Raw genomic sequence first — 18,082 nt, 5'->3', positions numbered from 1 at the left:
GTTACTGTACGGGATAAAACAGTAGGATAGGCTACTGTATGTTTTGACGCCTCAGATTGGCCAAAACTACGTGCAATATCGGTACTTGTATCCATACGTCAAATTCTTTGATAAGAGGCTCTAATTTAGAGCCGACAGCAAATCAAAAAGTGGCTTACTCCAATAGAGGTAACTTGAAGTTCATTTCATCCAGATCCTAGAAATGAGCATTTTGCAATCTGCACCATCGGAAACAAGCTGCCGAGATGTCGCTGTATTTGCGTGCCTTAAAGCCTCGCTCTTCCCAATGGCGGCGCCTTTTAGCTACCAGTGCGCGCGCTCTACCTACCACGCCCACACCCGCTTTTCCGGACGAATACGCGCATGCCGAGATCGTGACGGACCAAGTGCCCGGCCCAAAGTCGCAGCAGCAGTTGAAGCGCCTCGCTGCGCTGCAGAATACGGGCGCCATCAATTTCTTCGCGGACTATGCGGCGAGCAAGGGCAACTACCTGGTAGATGTGGACGGAAATCGCTTCCTGGACGTGTACGGTCAGATCGCATCGCTGCCCATCGGCTATAACCACCCCAAGATCCTCGAAGCCATGAGCAATAAGGAGAACCTAGCTATGCTGGCACAGCGACCATGCCTCGGCGTGTTTCCTCCCTCTGACTGGGTTGACCGCATCGACGACACGTTACTCAAAGTTGCGCCAAAGGGACTCAAGGATGTCAACACACTCATGTGTGGCTCGTGCTCCAATGAGAACGCGTACAAGGCGGTGTTCATGTGGTTTCAGACCAAAATGAGAGGCGGTCGCCCGCCTTCCGATCACGAACTCGAGACATGTATGACGCACCAGCTGCCGGGCACGCCCAATTTGAGTATTCTGTCCTTCCAAGGAGGATTCCATGGCCGGTTGCTTGGTTGTCTGTCGACAACCCACTCGAAAGCAATTCACAAGGTGGATGTACCGGCATTTGACTGGCCCGTTGCGCCGTTCCCGAAGCTGAGGTACCCGCTGGATGTCTACCAGGCTGCTAACGAAGGTGAAGAAGCACGCTGCCTGGACGTGGTTGAGATACTACTGAAGAACAGTGCCGAGCTGACCAAGCCTGAGGACACTCGTATTGCCGGCATGATTATTGAGCCAATTCAAGCGGAGGGAGGAGACAACCATGCGAGCCCCGCATTCTTCCGTGAACTACGCAACCTGGCTGCCAAGTATAGTGTGGCATTCATCGTGGATGAGGTCCAGACTGGAGGAGGCAGCACGGGCAACTTTTGGGCGCACGAACACTGGAACCTTGAGAACCCACCTGACCTCGTCACGTTCAGCAAGAAGATGCAAACAGGCGGATACTTCGCCAAAGAAGAGTTCCGTCTCAAGGAGGGCTACCGCATCTTTAACACGTGGATGGGAGACCCCACCAAAATGATCACGCTAAAGGCAGTGCTTGATGTGGTCGAGAACGACAGCTTGCTAGAAAATGTTAGCATCACAGGCGACTATCTGAAGACGGGATTACACGAGATTGCGGCCAAATTCCCTGCACTTGTGTCTAATGTGCGTGGTCAAGGCACGTACTTGGCCATAGATTTCCCGACGGAAAGTGTTCGCAACGATTTTGTTGGCCTGATGAAGATGAAAGGTGTCGCCTCGGGGGGCTGTGGAACTAATTCAGTGCGCTTCCGACCGGCCCTGGTATTCCAGCCGAAGCACGCTGCTGAATACTTGGCCAAGATGCAGGAGGTCTGTGGAATTCTCAGCAAATAATGAACCAGACTAGTTTTAATGTGAGATGTACTGTAGATCGAGCTTACAGTAGAATCTAAGTCACCGGTGGAGTGAACTTGTCGACCACAGCCAACAATATCTTGAATGTGCTCGTTTTTTCAGTCGAAAAGTAGGTACTACTTACCTGTACTGTAGTGCAAACTACTACTACTACAGTACAAGCAAGGCGATTTTATATATTTGCGTTAATGCCGTATCCGTTGTGCAGCGAGCCAACCGACTTTTGGCAAGGGACACTCACCTCAATCCTGTGTGGCTGGACAAAGTGCTGTTGTGAAAATACGCTCAAGGGGCATCATTGTATGCTAAGATGAGCGTCAGCATTAAAGTATCGATTCGGTGCAGGCCGTTCACGTGCGATGACAAACTGGGTGTCGTGATGACACAAAATGGCGAGGAGGAAGGTGATGTGGAGCTCATTAACTCAACGTATTCCACCACGCGGTTCCCGTTCAGCTACGCGTGGTGGAGCGCTTACGGCTACAAGCGGCATATCCAGGGTGATTCATTACAAGCCGACAATATGATCCTCGTCGACCAGCAAATGGCTTACGAAAGTGTCGGGCGTAAGATCAAGGCAGATCTAATGGGAGGAAATGCCGTCGTACTCTTTGCCTACGGTCTTTCTGGATCGGGAAAAACGTTCACCGTGTTTGGTGTGAGTTTTAATTTGTGATGGTGCTTTTGACTTGCTAACTATCTGCTATTGACTAGCCGGATGCTGTTGATATTCCTGAAGCGTGGTTCAAGCACGAAGAACCCCATCCATTGGTAGGAACATCGAGAAAACGCAATTTGTACGTTTGCAGGCTGCTAACTGTTTATGTCAACGCTACCCTCAACAAGTGGGGGATATTTCCTCGTCTAGCGTACGAGCTGTTTAAGGAGAAGCAGGATGGCTGGAAAATCTCGATGAAGTACTTTCAGAATGTCGTGGACACCGTGCGAGATCTCATGTCACCCGTAGCACAGGAGCAGCAGTACAAGTCAGGTATGCGCAAGGATCCCGATGGATTTACAGACATCGAGTGGTGCCAGTCAGTTGTGCTCAAGGATTGGAACGACTTGCGCAGAACTTTCATGGTAGCTAACGCAAAAAAGGCTATTGCACCAACTCAATTCAACCACCAGTCTACACGTGGCCACTGCATCATGACACTCGAAGTAGAGAAACCTGACCCGGAACGTGAGGGTATGAAACAAAGAGGTCGAGTTTACGTATGCGATCTTGCCGGTACGGAGCCCGCCGGTGACATCGTTTACGCCGACTACAAAAAGGTCGTCTTTGAAGACGGAGAAATCGAGCACAAGTACTTGGGGCCTCACCCCGACGCTTTAAAATCCAAAGAATTGCAGGACCAGGGCAAGAAGATCAATCTGTCGCTGACAGAGATGGCTCAGTTTTTCATGAAGATGGCTGAAGCTGTCAAAGCCAACAAACTCAAGCCGGGCATGTCGATTCCGGGGTGCAATTCGTATTTCTTGTGCAAGTATCTCAAGGACACGATGCTGCAGGCTCGGACGTATCTGTTTTGCGCCATTCGCCCGGAGGTCAAGTTTCACGGCTATACGTTTTCCACGCTGGGTTTTGCCAAGAATGCATCAGTTATTAAGCTTCAGCCCAAGAAAGCTTCGACTGCTGCAAGTCCGGCGGAACGAAAGCTCATGGCCGAATTGGAGCAGATGAAGGCACTTGTGAGCCAATTGAAGGACGAGAACGAGCGTATCGCAACGATGCGCACTGCTTCTGCAGGGTTTTCGGCAGAAAGTGGTACATTATCCGATAATGGTGACATTTCAGGTGGTGATGATGCAGCTAGTGCACAGGTCGCGCAATTGGCTGAGCTGCTCAACCAAAAGCAAAAGGAGCTGGAGAATGTGTTGAGTGGAGGAGGCGGCGGCGCTGATGGTGGCATGAGTGTACAGGATGAAATGATGCAGCGCCAACGCGAAGAGTACGGCAAGCGTGGCATTCACTTGTATCACTTCGAGGCCGACACGACGTCACCTTACCTGATTAACCTGGATGTCGATGCTTACAGGTCGAAGAGATTTATGGTCTTGCTGGACAAGCCTCATTTGACTGTGAGTCCTCAAGGAGACATTCGGCCAATGTCACTCAGCATAGTAAACGACCATTGTTCGTTTGAGAATCATGGCTCGGAGATCTTCCTATGTGCTGGTGCCGGCGAAGTCATGCGCAACGGAAAAAAGTTAGAGAGAAATGCACGCATCCAGCTTGAGCCTTATGACCGTGTGGTAATTGGAAACGAACTGATGCTGTTCGTATACCCGGGCCGTGAGCCAGATGGTGAGCCCCCTTCCGCTGACACTGCCGCTGCGGAGTACAAGGAAGCTCTACAGACCGTCGATACTTCCGCATTGAACGAACTGCAAGAACAAATGAAGAAATTCGAGGAAGAGAAGGCACGGTGGGAAAAGGAACGACTGGAGCGAGAGGCTGTAAGCGCTAATAATGCTGCGAATTCTGCAGAGGCTGAAGCCGCGGCCGCAGAGGCAGCTAGAGCGGAGGAAGAAGCAAGATTAGCTGCAGAGAAGCAACGAGAGCTGCTGGCTCGTCAGGTGAACGACCAGGAACTTCGAGAAGTATTACCCAAGATCGCAGAGCTCACACAGATTGTCAAGCTCCTAAATCGTGACGTTCTCAGCTTTGAAACAGCATTGCAGAGCGCATCAATGGAAGACAAGGATGGAATTGGCACAAATGGTATTCCGAAGGTCAAAGTTAAAGTGTACAACAAGGCTACAGACGAAACAATTTTCTTGGACGTGTTCGAGTTTGTAAAGGCTCATGCGCTTCTGAAAGACGAAGTTGCTTTTCTTCGTAACGCGCTTATGAATGACCGTGAATATGAGTCACCAGCAGGACACGATCCGATCACGTTGCTTTTTGACAACTCATTTCACATTGGCAGCGCCACTACGTTCCTTGAGTACTTGTTGTACAACCTGGAGACGGAGCCGGATGAGTCTCAGCTCAGCATCAAGCTGGCGGTTCCGCCATTTAACACTATCGGAAAGTTGCAAGTGATGTGGATTCCCTTATCGTCTCCAGACCCTGAGAAGCATAATGAAAACGATCTGATGGACGTCGAGAGCCCGAGTGACCTCCTTGGAAAATCTTGGACATTTAAGATTCGCGTTGTAGGTGCCACCGGACTTCCGATCATCACGGATTTGGCCTACTGTCAATACGAATTTCTCGGGGAGCTCTTTACAACCGAAAGTGTCGAGCAGAATACGCGAAGCCCCGCATTCAACTACGAGTTTATTCATCATGTTGATTGCGTCACCGAGCAGTTTATTGAGTACCTCCAAAGCGCACGCCTTGAGTTCCAAGTATTTGTTAACCCGTACATCCTCGATCCGCCCAAGGACAAGATATCTACAAAGAACCCTGCCATCGCTACACAGCTGAGCGAGGGGCACGCAGGTTTGGACATTATCCTCAATAATGGGATAATTTTGTCTTCTTACTCACACTTCTGCCCACAGCCAAACCAACGATTGAAGAACTAGAAATGAAGTGTGCGCACTTAGAAAAGAGCCTCGCGAGCGTGACAGAGGATCTCAATTTCCTGAGAAAGCAGTATCGGATCTCCGTTGGAAGGTCAGTCTACAATTGCTTTCGCAACTTCATGCTGTGCAGTTTACTATTACATTATTTCCTCCGTGTAGCGATCCTCCTACTCGTCTTTCATCAAGCCTAGCGGACGTGGACGATGCCTCAAAAAGGCTAACGTACTCAGCACCGTGCACACCACGAAAGAAGATTGAATCGGCCAAAGCTAATGACATTCGTCTAAACAGCTCAACGATGGAGGAATCGGGAAGTCTAACAGAAACTATTAAACTGGGATAGCCTGAAAGGCTGCTAATTTGTTGAAGTCGGTATGTATGATTAAAAAGGTATTCCAGTTAAATACATGTAAGAAGAAACTGATGCAGCACTTCCATGCTGGTATGATATCTGAAACGTAAAAGGGATAATTTAGCATTGCTCCATCCACTTGGGCATACAGTATTTATAGGCTTCCTGACGCGACTGTTATGACCATTTACCATCGTGCCAAACTCAATGGAAGACAAACAAGACATCGCAGACGTCCCTGACGCTGGACTCGGTGCTGCCACGAGGTCAAAATCTATGATGCCCCGAGCTTGTGTCGAGGACATCCAATTCGAGGTGGGAATGAGGCGCGTCAACATTCCTGTCGGCTTCACTATTCTTACAAGATTGTGTTTCCTTTGAGCAGATGGATCATGAGGTCCCGCCACGTCGACAAACCATGAGCACTCCGCTGCCTTCATCTTCGGCAGCAAGCTCTCCAGGAGGTCGGAAAGGCTCCGTAAGCAGCATGAGCCCGCTAAAAATTCTAATTGCGTCCTGGAACGTTGGTAATACGATGCCGCCCAAAGATTCCAAACTTTTGACCGAGTGGATTCCTGAAGGTGGTGGTGACTTCGATGTCATCGCTGTGGGGTTGCAGGAAAGTACCTACAAGACTGAAAAGGTTTCCGAAAACCTAGTGAGAGCGGATAGATGGCACACGTCGAATGTCAAGGCGGAAAAACAAGAGGAAGAAGGAATTGAGACGGAGCCCCCTACACTGAATAGCGTCTTCGATGCCACTGAGGTCAATGATGTTGAGGAAGAAGATGAAGTGGAGGAAGAGGAAAGCGAGACACAAGCTGATTACTCCCGAGACAAGAGTAGAACGAGACATGGTAGCACGTTGGAGTTATTTGGCACCGATGAAAGCAGTAGTCCCAGTGCTGGGGCGAAACGTGACAGCCTCACTTCAGAACCGAGCAATACTAACGAAGTTGATGCTGACAAGTCAACGGACGTGATTGTGAAGCGCTCACGTACCAAGAAGTCCATGCGCAAGATGACCAGGATGGTGCGCCAGCTAAGCAGCAATCTGCGTGACACAGTTGGTGATACTCACGACTATCCATTCAGCAAACAGATTTATCTGCATCTTGGTGAAAGCTATGGTTTAGCAGGAAAAGTAGAATTGATGGAGATGCGTTTGTTCGTCTACGTTCACGAACGCAACATCGTTTGTGATGTGGAAAAACTAGCAGTTCCCACGGGCTTAGGAAGCGTCATCGGAAACAAGGTAATTCTGCTCTCATTAGGTGCGCTTTTGTAGTTCATGCCGAAACTAATTTACAATTTGGATCAGGGTGGTCTACTATTTAAGTGTGTCGTCGAAAACACCTCTCTTTGTTTTGCAAGCTGTCATCTGGCGGCGCACCAAGATCAAAAGTTCCTTGACAAGCGCAACAGCGATGTACGTGTATCTCCAAGCAACAGCTTATTCTGATCATGTAGCTCATTTTGGTATCGTACAGTGCGCTACCATCCTCGGTGCTCAATTCGGGCAAAAAAACGTATCCATCGACCACCAATTCGACCATTGTTTCTGGTTTGGTGATCTAAACTATCGCCTGGATTTGAGCTACTCGGCTCCTCGCCAGCGCAACCACGAAAAGCACTGCGCTGAGGTCATGACACTTGTACGAGCTAAGAAATGGGCTGCGTTAAACCAGAATGATCAACTGAAGCACCAGGTTGAAGGCAAGAAGGCACTGACCGGATGGGAGCTCCCACCGGCGCTTTTCCCGCCAACGTTCAAGAGGGTTCGGCACACTCTTGACGAATACTTGGTGAGTTTTGTTCTTCTTTTTGGTTTCTGTTCAGCCTACTAGTTGCTTACAGAGAGACCCCCCCCGTTTAAATAGCTGGAGCGTGTACCCTCTTACTGCGACCGTGTATTGTATAAATCACTGCCGGGATTGCGTGGCAGCCTAAAGCTACAGCGTTTCTCCTGTTTTGAAGCGATTGCTACTAGCGATCACAAACCCATTGCGGCTGCATTTCAGGTCAACCAAACACCACAGATCAATTCCGGCTCAGCTGAGAATTCTACTCTCGTCGAAATCTCAGAACTTATCGGCAAAGACCTCCTGGGTCTCGACATAGCTGGTCTCAGTGACCCATACGTGAAGTTTTACTCGACGCCAAGTAATGCAGTGCAAGTAGACACGAGTGGAAGCCATCCGAGTACTGTCACGATCTCGAACACTTGCTCTCCGATGTAAGGCTATGTTTACGTTTAATCCGCACTCTGCATCTGATAACTTGAGCTTTTCGTGAATTCGTGTAGGTGGAAAGATGACCAGGTCCCCAAGCTACACATATTGTGCGATAACGAGCGCGACGTGAAGCATGTTCATTTGACCCTGGTCATCATGGACTATGACGCCACCTCAAAAGACGACTTGATGGGTAATTTTCTGCTTCAGAACGACCTTAACGCATGTACTAATGTGTGCTACCTGGTAGGTGCTGCATCGGTGCCCTTGGACAAATTCTGCCAAAGTCGGCCGCGCTTCATTTCTTTTGAGGTTCCCGTTGTCCTTAACGGAAAAGCTGCAGGTACCCTCACGGGAAAGATTCGCGTCACACTTCCTGGCCAAGCTACAGCACCTGCAGAAGAAACAGGACCACAACTTATTCGAGTGGCCGGCTGCCACTGCATCCTGTCCTAAGCAGCTAAGAGCACCAGTGAAGCAAAGTAACACTCAACAACGAGCAACTATTGAATGACTCTTTTAGCCAATGTCAAGTTATCGACTTCCTAACGCAGGCGCAGATACCTGTGTTTTCCCCTTTTCTCACTCATGCTGCTTATAGTTCGCGACATTATTGAACCTGAACAAGTCGTGGTCTTCAAACACCTCTTCTAGCTGCATACGAGCTTGTCCAAGGATAAAAACTGCACCAATGAGGCGACTTCCACGGGCCACAATACCGCGGTAGAATCTTCTAACTCCCCCTTCACGGTAAATTCGTCCGGCCGTGGCAAGCATACTGGGTCCACGACCCGAAGGAAGTTCCATCGCCTCACCCTGCATAACCGTCTTGATAGTATCCACTGGCTGCGTCAATGAAACAACCACGAGACCAGCAGCCAGACCACCGGCAATTGAAGCCGCTGCTTTTTGTGACGCAGTCGCAGTGTCATACCCACCAAATGCCTGCGGTCTCAAGCGATGCACCTCGCGCGTGAACAGCGGCCCCAAGGCCAAGTAGCCAGCACACCAAATAGCGTCACGAATTGCGGTGGCCGAGTAGCCCCGCATTAGTCTCATCACGCCACGGGCCTCCACTACAGCCTTGACGGTTGCTACAAAGCCCCCTCCCTTGCTTTGTTGCACCGTCATGATCATTTCAGCCGGACCTGTTATGACCGCGGCCGTTGCACCGGAGATCGTGCTGCACAACACCTTGACTTGGCCCGTAGGCGCCGCATCTGTCCCGCTCACTCTGCGCAGTAGTTGTCCGTTGATGGCGAAGCGGATGGCACTCACGGGCGCAATGGAGGACAATGATACTCCGAGACCACGGTAAAGCGCTGAAATCGAGCGAGGAAGTGGTCGACCTTGCTGCACTGCGTTCTTGACAGCCACCCAGGGCTGCTGAATAGTCATCTCGATCATGCCGGCAAGTGATCCCACAGCTCCGTTCTGTAGGGCTGTCAAGCGTTGTGCCCGCTCCGTCATGTTGGCGAGGTTGACGAATCTGTGATTGATTTCAAAGTGAAGTTGCATGGCCGGGCGTAGCGAATCGCGGGGCCGCGATAGCCGTCGTCAGCAAATCCACTTTCAGATTAATTCGGCACCGTACTGTACTTGTAATCTACTACGTAGTATGAAGTACTGTGCAGAATGTAGATAAAATTGTTTTAAAATTGTTACGTTGCAACTTGACATGAACTCTATGGTCCTACGGTAGAAATCCTACCGGTCAGTGATCTACATCTTCTGCTCCTCGAAAATCTCCTCGAGCCAGATGCGGGACTGTCCTAGGATGAAGACGGCGCCGACCAAACGGCATCCTCTCGGAACGATGCCGCGGTAGAATCGCGCCAAGCCCCCTTCGCCGTAGATGCGGCCTGCCGTAGCGAGCGTACTGGGTGCGCGACCCGAGGGCAACATCATAGCTTCGCCCTGCATGACCGTCTTGATGGTGTCCACCGGCTGCGTTGCTGCCACCGTGATCAAACCGGCAGTGACGCAGCCGGCAATCGATGCCAACGCCTTCTGCGACGTGGAAGCAGTGTCAACGTCTCCGAAGGTGGCGGGGCTGAACGTGTGCATCTCGCGGGTGAACACGGGACCTAGTGCCAGGTATCCAGCGCACCACACGGCGTCACGAACAGCAGTGGACGTGAAACCCCTTAGCAGTCGGACCACGCCATGCTCCCGGGCGATCTTGGTGACCGTTGCCCCGAAGCTCCTGCCATGGTTCTGCTGCAACGTCATTACGAGCTCCGCGGGAGCGCTGAGCACTGCTGACGCGACGCCCGATAGTGTGCCGCACAATACCTTGGTTTCGTCGGATGGCGCTGAGGTAGGATCCGTCAAGCTACGCAGCAACCGGCCGTTGACTGCGAACTGAATAGCGCTCACAGGTGCAATGGAGGCGAGGGAGACGATCACGCCGCGGTAAAGCGCCGGCATGGACCATGGAACGGGACGGCCCTGTTGCACCGCGTTCTTGATGGCCACGGTGGGCTGCTGCAGCATCACTTCTATCATGCCGGCGATGGAGCCGACGGCACCATTCTGCAGGCCTGAGAGGCGCTCTGCTCGTTCGGACATCGATCGGGTATAGTAGGAAGGGAACCCCGCACCTTTAATATATCTTTTGGTAAACTTGCACAATTGCCGGCGCCAGAATTAAAGGCATTTTTTTCTTAAAACCTGTTTTATCACGAAATGTTTTTCCTGTAAATATTGTATAACAAACTTAGTAAAACGTAAATTACTTCGCGGAAGCAACCTTTTCTTGAAATTAAGTTTACTTTAATTGCCAGATGCTCTATTGGTTTAACATAAGGCACAGGTAACGATCCTTCGTTTAACTCCAAATCATACCTTCTCGGCCTCAAGGCTAAGATCAAGTGTAGTATCTGTTCTAATCAGTGTGAAAACTGGTTTTCGCCTTTTGGCGGACTTTTTCACTCGCATTTTTGGGCAATCGTCTGCGGCTAGCTTGCTAGCGGCGGACGAGCGGTCTCCGGGGGCGTTCACCTTTCCCCCGCGAGGCCAACTACACCGATCTTCTCTACACTTTTCTAATTCGCCTTCGTCTTCGGTCTTCGGTTGTCGGGCTTTTTTTTCTTTTTGACCAATCAGAGTGCGCCATGCGACTCTTCTGGCCAATCAGAGACCGGGCCCTGTCCTCGGACAGCGAGGCCTCCACGGCCAGCCAATCAAGTCTCGGCAGCGACGCGTCTTTCTATAGCGCAGCTGACGAGGCCGATCTGGCGGCCCCCGATTGGTCCGACTTTCGGCCAATCAGCGACGACGAGGGGGCAGGGGTTTACACTTTTGCCCCCGTTTCGGCTTCAACTTCAGGCCAAAATGGCGATTTGGACCCTCCACGCGCCGTGCCACTGCTCGGCACCGGCGGCGACTCAGCGGATGCAGCTTCGGGCACGTGTGCAACACATGCAGCGCCCATTGCACGCCAAGCGGCATCACGGGACGACGCCTCGGCCGCTCAAGCGCAGCCCCGCCCTTCCAGCACGACCTCGCGCCGTTTGGCGGATCGCCATCAAGACGTGCGAGAGCCAGGCGGGGTCGGGCAAAATATACTTACTCTAAGTATGCCCGAATCCCTGCCCTCTCAGGCTGAACGCGGCCCCATACTTGATCTAAGTATGGGAGGATCCCTGGCCTCTCAGGCTGTACGCGAGACCCGTACGGCCGAATCCCTGGCCTCTCAGCCTGTACGCGGGGCTATACTTGGTCTAAGTATGCCCCGGTCGCTGGCCTCTGAGCCCGTACACAGCTCGGCCTCGCGGCTGCCTTCCCAGGCGCCGCCGACTTCGCGCTCTGGCGCGGCCCACACACCGCCGCCGAGCCTCCAAGCGCGCCCGTTGGCTTCCGCAGACGCAGGGCTCGCGGCGACGGCCCTCGCCAGCCCCCAAGACCCCCCCTACGATGTGGCACCACCCGGCAGGGCGGCCGGCAGGCTGCCCGACTCGGTATCGCCGGGTGCTACACTCTCAGCCGCCACAGCTCGGGCCTTGGCGGTCCGCCATTGGCCCTTGGAGCTCGACAGCGACAGCAGCGACGACGAGGACGCTCAAGACCCCCACGCCGCCGCCCCAGGACCCCCCGCAGACGTCGCGAGTGTGCTTGCCCCACCCGGCAAGGCAGGCAGCATGCTCGCCGACCCAGCAGCGCTGGCAGCCGGTCTGGCTCGCGCTCCGCCGCCCCCATCGGCACCCCAGGACCCAAGCCCCGCGCTCCCTGCTGGCCCCGCCGGCCAGAACCCTCGCGCCGCCGCCCCAGCCCGTGTTGAAGTCCACACAGTCGTGGCACCACCCGGCAGGGCGGGCGGCATGCTTGCCCGACCCGGGGTGGGTTTGACTCAAGCCCAAGCAGCGGCTACCGCAGCTACCTCAGCTTCCGGTAGCTGCTACTGCTACAAACTGCTCGCGCTACTGCTCCGCGTCGCCGTGGAGCACCACGCGCACGCTGAGCCGAACCAAGAAAACATCTCCGATGGCTCGCGTGCTCGTGGAGCCCATGCAGGTCGACGAGTGCAGCAGCTGCGACCGCAGCACTTTGACAGCCGACGACGGGAGTGGTGACGACGTTGCAGCCCCAAGCTCCATGCTCAGCAACGACGTCCCCGCCCCCATGGACGTTGACTCCGGCACCAGTTGCCCTCCAACGCTGCAGCAGCCGCTCCAGCGACCACGCACGCTGCGCGTAGGCAGCAAGCGCCGCCGACTCGACGCAGATGACGGTGAGGAAGCTCGCCAGCTGCAAGAAGAGGAGGAGGCTGGCATGCATGCCCTAGCGCTCAGGCTATCCGCGGCCAGCGCTCAACCGGCCTCCGTCCTCGCCGTGTACACGCACAACGCGTCGCGGTTCGACTGCACGCTGTGCGCGTACACGGCCGGCAGCTTCGCGTCACTTCTGACGCACAGGAACTCTCGGCACCGCCGCACCGCATTCCTCGACCGATTCTCGGCGGTTTGCGCGTGTGGCGTGCCATTCGCCTCGAGGCTGGCTGCAGTAAGACACGCGCAAGCGTGCGCCAGCCTCTCGAGCGCACCATCGGCGGAGGCTTCGTCGGCAGCAGGAACATCAAGCCCCACTGCCGACGGAGCCGACTCCACCGTCTCAGCCGCGGCTCCCGTTGAGCCCGACCTGCCCCACCACAACGCCACGGAGCTCACAGCGTCCCCCCCCCGCTGGTGAGCTCCACCGATGTTGAAGTGCAGGCAACAGAGCCCGAGGCCACCAAGAGCCGCTGGGGCACTCCACTCCCGCGCGTGCTGGTCGCGTCTCGGATCGCCGGGCGCCTCGCTCAGGTGCCACCCCCACGCTGGGGCCCCCCGCTGCCGCGCACCACCATCGCGGGCCGCATTGCGACGAGGCTCGCAGCCACGCCTGCCCCCCGCTGGGGTTCACCGCTGCCACGAAGCCTGGTTGTGTCACGCATCGCCGCCCGCCTGCTACCCGCGCTACCAGACGTGCCTGCATGCAAGGAAGAGGCCAAGGACAGCGACACGATGGACTGGGCGCCAACTTGGACAAACGAGGAGACCAAGGAAAGCGAGCCGCATGACGAAGCGCCAGGGCAGGTCGACGAGGAGACCATCGACGACGCCGACGGCGAGTGGCTTTTGCGCTTCGACGGTGCTTGCCGTGCAAACCCAGGCCCAGGCGGCGCCGGCGCAGCTCTCTTCAAGCCCAGCGGCCCCGTAGTGTGGACTTGTTCCCACTACGACCCGAGCACCACGGCAACGAACAACACAGCAGAGTACACTGCGTTGCTGCTCGGGGCCAGGGCCGCCGCCGACCACGGCGTCACGAAGCTGCGCATCGAGGGCGACAGCACGCTGGTCATCCAGCAAGTGCGGGGCATCTTCGCGACGAGAAGCACGCGGCTCCGAGCACTGCGCAACAAGGTCAAGCTCGAGCTCGCGCGCGTGGGAAGCTTCTCGCTCCACCACATCGACCGGCAGGCGAACGGTCACGCCGACCGCCTTGCCAACGCCGGCCTCGACCGACGCCGCACCAAGCTCGAGTGCAGTGTGCACCCCGATGGCAGGGGCTGCACCAACACCTCCGTGGCGACCGCAGCGCCTACTGCTCCTGCAGCGCCCTTGCCCTCAGCCCGGCCTCCTGCATCTACGGCCGCTCCGTCTCCTGATGACGACCACAGCGACCAAGGCGACATCGACGACGGCGAGGTGTACGCCGCAATGTGCATCAGCCCCGATGCTGTGCCGCTTCGCCGACCGCGCCTCCGCCTACGGCGCTTGACGGACGAGGAGTCCGAGGAGGCTGGCAACGTCGTGGAGAGGTTGGCAGCGTCGCTGGCGGCGAAGATTGCAGATGCGCCAGACTGGGAGACGGCGGAGGGCTACATCACGGCCCTACCGTACGCCCTCTACGACAAGCTGCAGCCGTACTCCCAGTCCCAGCACCAACCTCCACGTCAACAGCAGCAGCAGCAGCGGCAACGCCCACGGCAGCAGCAGCAAACACGGCAGCGTCGACAGCGGAGATGCAAGCGCGGCGGTGGCAGCCAACACAGGCAGCGGAAGACGCGCCGCCGACGGCCCCCACGGGTGACACGCCACACCGCGAGCACCGGATCGATGAAGCCCTCGACAACCTCCACGCGCTCGAGAGCAGGCGCCCTCAGGACAGGACGGCCATCAGCAAGGCCAGGCGTCGAGTCGGTCGCATCCGCTCCGCCCTTGACCAGCACCAATTGCGCCACCGCTTCGACACCGACGAGAAGGCCTGCGTGGACGGCATCCTGGCCGCCGCGCGCGACAAGGACAGGGCGGCATCAGTGACGACAACAGCGCAAACAGCGGCTCCGCCTCATTCTGCACCAGCTTCAGCTCCTTCGTCGGCGGTGGACGACGGAATCTGCCCGATTCCGGGAGACTTGCTCCATGCCTTCTTCACAGACGTGAACACGCCGCGCACGGAGTTCGACGCCGACTCGCCCATCGGAGCCCGCTTTCGGGAGGCGCTTGCTCAGCTGCCCGCTGCCATCGCTGCCACGGAGCTACTCATGGAGCCGCCGTCGCCGGACGAGGTTGAGGACCAGTTGCAACGTGTACGGGGTACGTCCAGCCCCGGCTTGGACGGAGTGGGGTACGACGTCTACAAGACCTTCACACAGCAACTCCTACCGGCCCTGCACGCCGCTTTCTCCAGGTGTTAGACTGATCAGCGCGTCCCACAGAGCTGGAAGCTCGGAGTCGTGCGGCTCCTGCTCAAGAAAGGAGATCGGCAGGACCCCGCCAACTGGAGGCCGATCTGCCTCCAGCAAGCCGTCTACAAGCTGTACGCCGGTATCCTGGCCCACCGGTTCACACGCTGGCTCGACGCCAACACCCGGCACGCTGACGCACAGAAGGGATTCCGCGCGGTTAACGGCTGCGGGGAACACAATTTCCTCGCAGCCACGCTGACGGACAACGCCCGCCGCCGACGCCGCGAGCTGCACGTGGTCTGGTACGACATCAAGAACGCGTTCGGCAGTGTGCCCCACGAACTGCTGTGGGAGGTGCTGAGGCGCATGGGAGTGCCGGCGCAGTTCATCGCGTGCTGCCAAGGGATCTACGACGCGGCAGCTTTCACGGTCGGGAACGCAGCAGACGGCACGACGGCCCCAATTCAGCTGCGCTTGGGCGTGTTTCAGGGATGTCCCTTGAGCCCCCACCTCTTCACGGCGGTGATCAGCCCACTCCTCCACGCACTCAAGCGGCTCCCTGGCACGGGGGTACAGCTCTCAGCCGTCGACCGGCCAGGTGCGTCAGCATATGCCGACGACCTCAAGGTCTTCAGTGACACCAAGGATGGCATCACGCGGCAGCACCAGCTCGTCACCGACTTCCTGCGCTGGACAGGTATGGTGGCAAACCCGTCCAAGTGCAGCACCATGTCTGTCCAGAGGGACAACCGCGGCGTTTTGAAGACCGCCAACCTCACGCTCCAGCTGGACGGCGCCCAAATCCCAGCACTCGGGATGACCGAGGCGTACGCGTACCTAGGCATAGGCGACGGATTCGACCACGTACGCCGCCGCGTCGAGTTGGCCCCCAAGCTCCGCGAACTGAAGGCAGACACGACGGCGCGGATGCAGTCGGGGCTGGCGCCGTGGCAAGTTGTGAAGGCCCTCAAGGTTTACATCTACCCACGCGTGGAATATGCCCTCCGCCACCTCCGACCGTTTCAGCAGCAGCTCCAAGGCTTTGACCGACACCTCGCGCGCGGGCTGCGTCACCTTCTCCGCCTGCCAACATCAGCCACCACCGAGTTCCTGTATGCACCAACGTCGCGAGGAGGATTGGGGCTGCTACCGCTTACAGAGGTTCACGGTGCCCTTCAGATTGCGCACGCCTGGCAGACCCTGCACTCGCCGGACCCCGCCATCCGCCGCATTGCCCGCGTGCAGCTCCGCCAAGTCGCCGACGCCCGGCACCGCTTGGACGCCGAGCACTGGAAGGAGCGGGGGGAGGAGCTGTGCGAGCGGCTGCTAAACTCGCAGCTCGGGACATCGGCCCACGCACCTCCCAAACGACGCAATTGCGACATCGGCTCGCTGTGGGTCGATGTCCAGCGCCACCTCCGCTCTCTCGGCCTGCAGCTACAGACAGCCCCCGCGGACACGCACACTGGCGCACCAGCTCAGCCTCTCCAGCTTCGCGTGCCGCACCACGACAAGTGGCTGACGCACAAGGACGTGCTGCGGCACGTGAAGCTGCACATCAAGAATAACCACTGGCACCGCTGGACGTCCATGCGGGACCAAGGGAAGACGGCCCGTGCCCACGGCGGTGAAGGCAGCGTCTTCCTTACGCAGCCGCGAGGCATGTGGGAAGCCGACTACCGGTTCGCGGTGGTCGTCTTAACCAAGTGGACACGTACAGCGTACTGAAGCGCCGGCGCCTGCGCTCGCACGACAGATGCCGCCAGCCAGGATGCCATCGTGCCGAAACACTGGCTCACGTGCTAAACCACTGTCCCGGCACGATGGACGCGGTCCGAGGGCGGCACGACGGACCGCTCAAGCGCATCGAGCGTGAGCTCCACGCGTCGTCCACGGACCGCCGGGACCGCGTCGAGCTCCGAGTGAACCATACCGTGCCGTCACTCGCCGGCCCCGCGTTACGGCCCGATCTCCAGCTCTACAACCACACCAAGAAGACGGTGGCGGTGGTCGACCTGGCCGTGGCGTTTGAGGAGCAGGCGAGTGACGACGCGAGCAGCTCGGCGCTGTCCCTTATCGCCAGCCACAAGCGAGCCAAGTACGACCGCATCAAGCGACACCTCGAGCGCCAAGGATGGAAGGTACACCTCTCGGCGCTCGTGTACGGGTCGCTTGGGGCGGTCGCTAGTGGCAACTACCAGGTATACACCACACACCTGGGGCTACTCAAGCGCGATGCAAAGCGGCTGGACCGGCAGCTGTCTGCCGAATGCATCCAGTCCAGCCGCCGCATCTGGAATCTACACTGCGGCCAGCACCGGACTCGCCAACACCAGGCGAGGCCCAGCCAAGGACCAAGAGGCAGCCGGGCGACGGAGACCGGGGGGACTCCGTCCCAGACAAGCCGCCGCTAGGCGGAAACCAGGCCCAAGACGGCCGACAGGGCCCCACCCAGGTAGGGAACCGCCCTAGAAACCCATTTCGGTGGTCGACTCGAAGGCCTTACCTATTTTTTTTTAGACATTCAATTAGGTAGCGACCAAATTACAAATTTGGTAACGAGTAAGCCAAATGGTAATACACAAAACTTTTCTGTTCTAATCAGTGTGAAAACTGGTTTTCGCCTTTTGGCGGACTTTTTCACTCGCATTTTTGGGCACTCGGCTGCGGCTAGCTTGCTAGCGGCGGACGAGCGGTCTCCGGGGGCGTTCACCTTTCCCCCGCGAGGCCAACTACACCGATCTTCTCTACACTTTTCTAATTCGCCTTCGTTTCGGTCTTCGGCTGTCGGATTTTTTTCTTTTTGACCAATCAGAGCGCGCCATGCGACTCTTCTGGCCAATCAGAGACCGGGCCCTGTCCTCGGACAGCGAGGCCTCCACGGCCAGCCAATCAAGTCTCGGCAGCGACGCGTCTTTCTATAGCGCAGCTGACGAGGCCGATCTGGCGGCCCCCGATTGGTCCGACTTTCGGCCAATCAGCGACGACGAGGGGGCAGGGGTTTACA

At 56.5% G+C, this 18,082-nt stretch overlaps 5 protein-coding genes across 5 annotated transcripts; 3 read left to right on the top strand and 2 right to left on the bottom strand.

Annotated features, from left to right (window-relative positions):
• Window positions 1–221: 221 nt before the first annotated feature.
• Window positions 222–1,757, top strand: PITG_05225 (4-aminobutyrate aminotransferase, mitochondrial precursor; the record flags this gene model as incomplete). The annotated part of the gene is made up of 1 exon (XM_002998859.1): window positions 222–1,757. The coding sequence occupies one exon, from the start codon at window positions 246–248 to the stop codon at window positions 1,755–1,757; it is 1,512 nt and encodes a 503-aa protein (XP_002998905.1).
• Window positions 1,758–2,088: 331 nt separating this feature from the next.
• Window positions 2,089–5,661, top strand: PITG_05224 (uncharacterized protein; the record flags this gene model as incomplete). Its single annotated transcript, XM_002998858.1, has 8 exons — window positions 2,089–2,436; window positions 2,493–2,549; window positions 2,625–3,501; window positions 3,595–4,241; window positions 4,296–5,232; window positions 5,295–5,409; window positions 5,478–5,491; window positions 5,549–5,661. The coding sequence occupies 8 exons, from the start codon at window positions 2,089–2,091 to the stop codon at window positions 5,659–5,661; spliced, it is 3,108 nt and encodes a 1,035-aa protein (XP_002998904.1).
• A 496-nt stretch (window positions 5,662–6,157) lies between these two features.
• Window positions 6,158–8,360, top strand: PITG_05223 (phosphatidylinositol-3,4,5-trisphosphate 5-phosphatase, putative; the record flags this gene model as incomplete). Its single annotated transcript, XM_002998857.1, has 7 exons — window positions 6,158–6,418; window positions 6,641–6,925; window positions 6,992–7,099; window positions 7,161–7,475; window positions 7,551–7,906; window positions 7,976–8,097; window positions 8,155–8,360. 7 exons carry the CDS (start codon window positions 6,158–6,160, stop codon window positions 8,358–8,360), a joined length of 1,653 nt encoding a protein of 550 aa, XP_002998903.1.
• A 126-nt stretch (window positions 8,361–8,486) lies between these two features.
• On the bottom strand, window positions 8,487–9,374 carry PITG_05222 (Mitochondrial Carrier (MC) Family; the record flags this gene model as incomplete). Its single annotated transcript, XM_002998856.1, has 1 exon — window positions 8,487–9,374. One exon carries the CDS (start codon window positions 9,372–9,374, stop codon window positions 8,487–8,489), a length of 888 nt encoding a protein of 295 aa, XP_002998902.1.
• Window positions 9,375–9,626: 252 nt separating this feature from the next.
• PITG_05221 (Mitochondrial Carrier (MC) Family) lies at window positions 9,627–10,475 on the bottom strand (the record flags this gene model as incomplete). The annotated part of the gene is made up of 1 exon (XM_002998855.1): window positions 9,627–10,475. The coding sequence occupies one exon, from the start codon at window positions 10,473–10,475 to the stop codon at window positions 9,627–9,629; it is 849 nt and encodes a 282-aa protein (XP_002998901.1).
• Window positions 10,476–18,082: the final 7,607 nt, after the last annotated feature.

Source organism: Phytophthora infestans, genomic scaffold (genome assembly GCF_000142945.1).
Source record: "Phytophthora infestans T30-4 supercont1.7 genomic scaffold, whole genome shotgun sequence".
NCBI classification, from domain to species: domain Eukaryota; phylum Oomycota; class Peronosporomycetes; order Peronosporales; family Peronosporaceae; genus Phytophthora; species Phytophthora infestans.
The sequence above is the reverse complement of the archived record's forward strand: the minus strand, read 5'-3'. Positions and strand labels throughout refer to the sequence as shown.